The sequence below is a fragment of the Cephus cinctus genome, unplaced genomic scaffold, assembly GCF_000341935.2.
Source record: "Cephus cinctus unplaced genomic scaffold, Ccin1 Ccin1_scaffold0240, whole genome shotgun sequence".
NCBI classification, from domain to species: domain Eukaryota; kingdom Metazoa; phylum Arthropoda; class Insecta; order Hymenoptera; family Cephidae; genus Cephus; species Cephus cinctus.
The window spans coordinates 564,764-572,893 of NW_014332956.1; the positions used below are offsets into that span (position 1 = coordinate 564,764).

Sequence of the window (8,130 nt, forward strand, 5' to 3'; positions counted from 1 at the left end):
CTCTCTCTCTCTCTCTCTCTCTCTCTCTCTCTCTCTCTCACACACAATCATATTCGATTCATCTATGAAACATATATCTCTTTATGTAAATATAATAATGTACATTTTTTTTTGGAGTTAAACCTTACTGTGATCTCATCGTGTTCGTGATCGCGCAGGCAGAATTAAATACCTAACGCTACGGTGAGTTAAGTAATAAACAATGAAAATTTCGTTAAAATCTGCTTTTAAAAAATGTTCTAGCTACAATTTCGCCATTAATCCCATATTACTCCAACGGTGCATCTCCATTTAGTGCTTCCATGAATCCGCTTGTACCGTGTGTTCCCACTCTTCCAAATCTTCAACCTCTGCTTGGTCGTCCATCCGTCTTCTGTCCTCCTCCTCCGTCCCGCACCCCCCCCCTCCCTCCCAATCTCATCATATCCTTTCATTATCCACACAGCCACCTATCACACTTTATGATATCATCCCACAGTGCACATTCATACATACATTCTCCCGTGCTCCTACGAGTCCAGAACATTTTCATAATTTACTCGAGGACATCGATACCGCACCTATCGACAGGAGTTTCTATTCTAGAGATACCTTCCCCGCGTCTCAAGATCTTCATACAATAATTTAATAAACTCCGTTACAACACAAGTACCATACGAGTGAACCTCCTTAAAACTGCTGTGACACTTCCTCCTGAGCCAGTAGTCGATCTATCACGCTTTTCCTTCTCCTTCTCGCCAGTACTCTCAACATCGCTATCCTCTCTTCACCCTCTTGCGCAAACTCCCTTAAATGCTCTTTATACATAAATATATAATAGTTATATAGCGTGCGACAGATACGTGAGAATATACATAAGAATCAATGCATCTCTTTTTTGTTTTCTTTAAGTATACTGGATCTCCTTGATACACATACTATATTCATATATGTTATACATGGTATGTACGTACGTTGTTCACAAGTATCCTTAATGACGTTAGATCATAGTAGAAGCTGTTTCTCTATTTTTTTTCTCTTATTTCTTTGTTATAGAATATATACGGTAAAGGCTATTGCACGTTTCTTAACGCGTAAACCATCTTATGATCTTGTGTCGTGTTTCGTATATATGACTCTCGGTGTTGTGTTATAATAATATAATTATACTGCTTAAATATTGTATGGTACTGCCCATCCTTTTAATACTTATATCTCTATCGGTCTGTTCTTTTACGTCAGCTAATAATGGTGTAGTTCATGATTCTTTTTGTCAATCGAGTGTCATTTATATATGGAAGAAGTATTCGGTGTGCTGTAACGTATCTGTTTCTTACATTTTTATTTTTTTCGACGGTGAAAGAGAAACGTGAAGCAGAGAATCAAGGAGAATGCGATTGGATCGATTGGCTGTATTGTGTACCATTTGTATGATGTCAATAAGAGGCAAAATTAACTAAGTGACCCTTGAAATTGAACCAGGCAGCCAGAGACAGAGAGTTCCATTAATTGAAAGAGTGACGAGTCGAAGGTGGATCGTTAGAAAGGTACATTGATCCAGAATGTATTTAGCTCTGTGCGTATATGTGTATCTGACAAATGAGTCAATTAAGCCACGTGGGATTCCAATTAGGACCAAGAAGAAGAACCATGGCCATGGTCCGTTATGTGTACGTTATGATTATTTTCTTTTTGCATTTTCTTTACTTCACGTTCGATTCGCCAATTTCCAACAAAGCATCGAATCAGCCGACGTGGAGTCACAGTGAATTAATTTAATTGATAACTCGCTAAAGAGACATTGTCGTAATTAGAAAGAAGTGAAGGGGATGGGTGTCCCGTTTCACAAGGTCTACGAGGACTCACACTTTGTAAGGGATGAACAGTGTAATAAGGGTGGGACGCGTGCAACGATAACGAGTGAGAACCCACGAACGTATCTGATGGATGAGTAATAAATCGATAACGAGTAAAGCCAAACCAGAGACGGTTGCCGTGGACCCGGGTAGAGGGTGGTCGTATTTGAAAATGACGGGCAGGTAGGTTAACTTAGGTAAATAAGTAAACGAGTGAGTAAGTACGTAATTAACTAAGTAAATAAGCGTTAATTAAAATTGATAAAGTGTAGGTGATGGTAGCAGAGACGTGTATCGTGGTGGTGATGGTGGTGGTGGTGGTGCTGAGTTGGCGGTTGGAAGAAGACTTATTTGAGCAGTTGATGGGCCCGCTCGTTGGCCACCTGTATCCTCGTCTCGTTCGAATCGCCCTGCGTGTCAGAAAGAATTGTACGTGTTTCTGTTAATAATTGATAATTAAAATATTATTTGGCCAGTGCACTGCGTCGCAACGTATCGCATCGCATCGCGTCGCACCGCAACGTAACGATCTAAGACTGACTTTCCTTCTCTCTCTCCCAAACTCTGATTTCACCGTATACAGAGTATACGCAAAACAGTATCTGCAGCAGCAGCACTAGGTGTCGCTTTTTTAAATTATAATTTACGTCTATCTCGAATTAACGGTCAGTGCGCCGCTTGGCTTGTCGTGCTCTCATCCGTAGGTGTGTTATAAGAGTATGCGGTGGCGAGACCTTTCGAAATCGTCGCTTCTCCTTCTTCCGCCCCTTCTCTCTCGCTCTCATTAAACATCAATAACAAGCCAATATGAATCTTTCGCGTGATTTCGAAAAACCGTCGCCGCACCCATAATGTTTAAAAGTGTTGATCGGTAGCAGCGTTAACGCGTGCCACCCTTGTTTCGCTGTCACTAGGAAGAACACAACGAAGCTAAAGGAGCCTCCGAGCGAATGGAGTGCAAGAGAGGTGGTACGCGCTTGACGCTCTTGTATTCACACAACAGTCACGCACGAATAAAAGATGCGCAGAGGAGAAGACGCGTTACGCAGATAAGACAGAGGGAGATGAGGGGGTGATTTAATGCAGCTCCGCGTCGTGGGAGTTTACTTGAGCAGTGCGTGAGCCCGCTGATTCGCCACTGCTATCCTGGTCTCGTTTGACTCGCCCTGCGGATAGGGTGGATTAGACGATTACAGGGTGACAAGAATGTGTAAACTTGGGCCTGGAAGCTTCGTCTCTTAGTGCCGATGTCGCAAGGACATTGTTATACGAGCATAGAAAAGAGAAGAGAAATTCGTAGGCACTGATTGACAGACGTACAGAGACATACAGACGCACAGAAAGACAGAACAGACAGACACAAGGCAGACATACGTACAAATATTGTTACATTATGAGAATGTATGACTCGACGAGTAAGTGAACGAGTGAGTGTGTAACTCGGTGATTGAGTGTGAAGTCAGTGATTAATCGTATGAGTATACCGGGTGCGACCTACGGAGAGAACAGGAGCGCCAAGTGAGTGCAGAAAGCGGTGACTTACCGTGCGCGTCGTCAAGAAACAGTGAAGAGTGAACGAGAAAGTATGTTCTGATACGAAATTAAAGTAGCCAATGGAAAATACAATAAACAAACAAGACTGCAAGAAGAAGTTAGAGAAGAATCACATATATCAGTCGATTATAAGGCGCAGGCCATAATATTCGCTGTGATCGAGCAAACCGGAAATCTCGCTGGTGCGCGCGCACTCTCGAGCGATTCACGTGCGACGTAGCGGCACAGGTTTATAATATAATAATAATGATAATAATAATAAATATAGAGAATCGTGGAGGCGTGGCAAGGAGAAACAGGGGAGATCCAGGTTGAGCCAGGATGCTGCGTGCTTTGGTTTACCTTGCGATTGATCCTGTCGATCTGTCGGTTCTGATTCTCGAGCTCGCTGCCCATGTCGATCGCCATGTTTCTCAGGTTACCGATCATGGTGTTGACCTGGCCCATGTTCTCTTCCATCTCTCCTTCGCGCGCGTCGTTCGTGATCTTGGCTATGTATCCACTTCCGGGGGCCATTCCGTTACGCTCGTCCATCACTCGCTGGGGCTGATTGTTCACGACTTTTCCATCGTCGTTGCCCTTCCACGTGCCCTCGTCTTCCTTGAAGCTTGCACCCCTGTAAATTTTTATTATTTCGTGTTAACCTCTTTGATTTAATGAAGTAAGTGAAAAAGCACAATGCTTCGATGCAGGCATATGTTACAGGCTTACTTGTTACATGGGAGAACGCATAGTCCACAGCATTTTTCCATTCCAGTCAAATTCTTCTCAGCCTCCCGCATGTCGGCGTTGATCTGATCCATTCCCTCCTCGATTCGATCCAGTTGTTCTGTTTAGTGGCAAAGATCACAGTTATTGATATCACCACGGGGAACTGCTTATCAACCAAGGTACGAGATGAGGGTCAGAGGTCAAAGTCAAGTTTTTGTGGGAAATAAGAGTAAAGTGTTTTTTTTTCTACAAAAAATATATATAACTACAACAATAACAGTCAATTGATTTATTGACTGAGCCACCGAGTAATTCATTGATTGACTCTTCGATCGGTCTGGCTTTGACACTCCTCGTCTCGACTCCATTCCTCGAGGTGGGCACCTCGAGGATGATATGCGTCCGGGTGGTCGATTGTGAAAAATTATCAAGAAAAAAAAATGTATTGTCATTAGATATAACCGTGAGCTGTTAGATCTCGCGAATCGATAAGAAATTTAGTGACGTCATTGGGCTATTCGTCGATGTTAAATTGGCGCGAAAGTTAATTTTTTTTTTTCAAATCGCATTCATAGTTCCCGCGAACCACCCTGGATCGCGAAGCACGGCTCTTCCTTCTCCGACGAGGTTCCGACATATCATTGTTCTCTTTTTGTCTCGTTATTTTATTATATATTTTTTTTGGATTTCTCTCTCTTTCTTTATTCCGCATCTTCACTAGGGCTGCGGCAAACTCGTCGGTGAAAAGTCGACGCGCCATCATTTTGCAAGTTTTACAGACACTGAAAACCACACGTATCCAAACCGTCCAACGTCGATACATCTCCGACCTCCCCACTTCAACCTCCCTTTGCCACGTTATAAAATTTCAAATAAGACTAGACCTCGCGTTCCAAGTAAAATAAGAAATTGCGTCATGAAAAAAAAAGTAAACCCCAAGATGGTACCGAACGTTGGACGAGGATATGCCTACGGTCTATTCGCAGAATCCGGATAACAAAAAAAAAAGCAGCAAGGAAACGTCCGATTATGCTGGATAGAAATTAAATAAGTTATGAGACAAGAGCCGAAGAAGAAAAAAAAATCAGTGCATTAATATACAGGAAACGTGACGTTAATTATATGAAATAATTATATAAAAGAAAAAGCAAAACAAAATAAAAGACATAAAACAAGCATGGCGAATGTACCGTAGGCATTTCCAAAAGTAATAGGCCTGACATGGACAGCGAGAAGAGAACTTTCATATGTATATATATATAAATCCTCAAAGTAATCTCCAAACTCACCTACAAGTGGCTACCAGAAAAACTTTAAATTACAAAAAAAAACTCCCTTTTGATCAAACCTCCATTAACCTCATTCTCTCTCGCAACCCGTGTCAGCAGCCATATCACAGTGTTACGATGTGCATAGGTTAGACACAGCTAGGGTATAATATGCAGTTCTGTATGCAGTTTGTATGCACGGAGTATAGAGTAACGTTTAGATAATCAAGTATATAGAGTAACCGACATAGGAGTATGGTATATAATTGAAAGGAGTGATACACAGAGTATAATACAGTATAGTATAGTATATTATAGTATAGTATAGTATAGTATAGGATAGTATAAACAACAGTGTCAGGGACGATTATGCATATATGATCTAAGCATTGGTCAATAAGGTGTCAGCACTGCCGATCAGTATAGAGTACGATGGGTACGTCAGAATATATAGTATATATTAAGAGTATATATATATAAATAACAGCGACTGATCGTTGTTTTCGGGTGGTTAGGTGGTTAAGATGTTAAAAATGAGGTCAAGGTTAGGTTAGGTAACACGTCAAGCCGGAATGTCATTTCGACATACGGCATGGTCAACAGTAAGGGAAATCAAGTTGCAATTAATGAGACACACAGGAACTGATTGCACGGGACATTGGTCAAGTAGTGTCGTGGGGATGACGCGGCGTTGTGTCGACTTGTCATTTAAATGCTTGTATCGGCTGAGCTCTAGTCGTTTTGTTTTTTTTTTCTTTAAATCTTAGATATTTAATCTAGGTGATGATTGTGGCTTACCGCCTTGCTCGTCCAGCATTACGAGGGTTTTCATCCCGACCTCATGGCTCTAAACAGGCAACCGACCAATAAGAGGCGTTAACACTTTTTTTTACCACCGTGGCGCCACCCTCGCTCGTTACCGATGCCAGTTAACATTGTTCACTTATCGATTCTCGTTATCGCGTTATCGATTTCAGATCCTTCGACCGATCAACCGTGTTCACGTTCAGAACTAGGGTCAATGATGATGACCCTGGATCTGGATATCAGTCATCCATAGCTTGCGACAGGTCAGGGAGGACAATCTTTTTTTTTAATACGAAACGTAGTCTAGATAGTCAAGGACTAGATAGAGAGATTAATAAGTCATTGAGAAAGAGAGCGGGAAGGAGGGAGATGGGGGATAGGTAAATGATTGGCAGAAACGAGCGAGAGGGCCTATCCGGTGACGATTTGTAAGGGCGTTAACTTTATCGGAAGTGGCCTAGGGTGAGGGGGCGGGGGGTATTAAGCAGTGGCCTACGCCCTAAGAGGACTTTACTCGGACGTTTGTGGCCGGGGGGAAGAGGGGCTTCTTGCCTATCCTGGCATAAAATGTTGAACAAGCTGTGATTACTTAATAATGTCGGAATAAGGGTCGTGGGCTGAAAAGACAAATTGATATTCGCGAGATCTTCGAGGGACATTTTATGTAACATTATTAATGTTATTAATATTATTATGATTATCATTATCATCATAAATCCTGTATTCTGCTACGACTATATATCAGGACGGTATTGTAATATATATATATATATATATATATACACACAATATACGCAACCGTCCTTGGTTACTCCACCACTATGAACTCCACGTCACCCCTGGAAAAGCTTTTTTTTTTTTTCGTTAGGAGAGGTAACTGGAAGACGAGGATTGAGGTTAAGTTAGGGTTCAAGAGGTAGATTAGATTTATCGCGTTGATGTAAGGGTGGTTTTATGCAATATATGCAAGTACAACAGTTACACCACCAGACATCCTTCTTCACGAGAAATAGAAATATAGAATGAGAGAGAGAGAGAGAGAGAGAGAGAGAGAGAAAGTTGGTAAAAGAAAAGACAAATAATAGAGATACAAGGTTATGGTAGGCAGAGATTGAGGCGTTTAGCCAGCTAGGTTAGGTAATGCCTTTTGGTAGAGCTTACCGCCTTGGTGGTCTAACATCATCAGAGTGTTCGCTGCGACATCCTCGCTCTACGATGACCCATAATCAAAATGATACATCATTCAATGAATTCGGTCTGCACTGTGAAAGGAAGTCAAAGAAAAACGCGGCATCCTGCGCTTTCACGAAATCTGTGCGTCGGCCGTAAACTTCTGGTTACCCAGAATGCCCTGCGAACGTCGACTCCCTCGGGATCGATCGTTAACCGCAAAATTTATATCTCGCAAAGGGTATTTCGATCGCGTCTATCAATCACTTGAAAAATGATCGTAAGGACATTATCGACGTATCGATAATACCGACAAGAAGAAAAAAAACATTCGACGTCCACGGCCAGTTGGAAAATCTTTCATTTCGTGCCCTCTTCGTAATCTCGTAATTCTCTCGTTCGTGAAACCGCAAGATGGCCGCAAAATAATTCATATATGGTCGAACGCAAGGTGACAAGCGGATATAATAATAACTAAATAAAAGATACACAAAGGAACGACATTATTATACCGTTTAACGTAAAGTAACATACCGTAACGCAATATAATTGTAACATTGGCATAAAGGGATATAATATAAAACGTATTGCGCAATATACTACGGAAAAATATAAAAAGCGAGGAATCCGCAGGAGAAGAATTATACCATGAGCGAAGGAAGGTGGGTTCATCGAGCAATAGGATACGCTATATCAATGTCAAGAGGTCACAGGGTCATTAAGTGATCTCATGGGTTACGATATTTGATGCCGGCGAGACCATTGAGCAATGTGAAGAGGTGACT

At 41.8% G+C, this 8,130-nt stretch overlaps 1 protein-coding gene across 11 annotated transcripts in view; it reads right to left on the minus strand.

Annotated features, from left to right (window-relative positions):
• Positions 1-61: 61 nt before the first annotated feature.
• Positions 62-8,130, minus strand: part of LOC107265750 (synaptosomal-associated protein 25) — a 30,088-nt gene continuing 22,019 nt past the window's right edge. For 5 of the 11 annotated variants that reach the window (XM_025083034.1, XM_025083035.1, XM_025083033.1 and 2 more), the window contains 3 exons: positions 4,101-4,218; positions 3,732-4,005; positions 62-2,245 (listed from right to left, as the gene is read on the minus strand). In XM_025083034.1, coding sequence (XP_024938802.1) covers positions 2,183-2,245; positions 3,732-4,005; positions 4,101-4,218 — 455 coding nt within the window. In that variant the 3' untranslated portion in view covers positions 62-2,182. The other 6 variants (XM_025083038.1, XM_025083042.1, XM_025083032.1 and 3 more) reach the window with 4 other exon arrangements.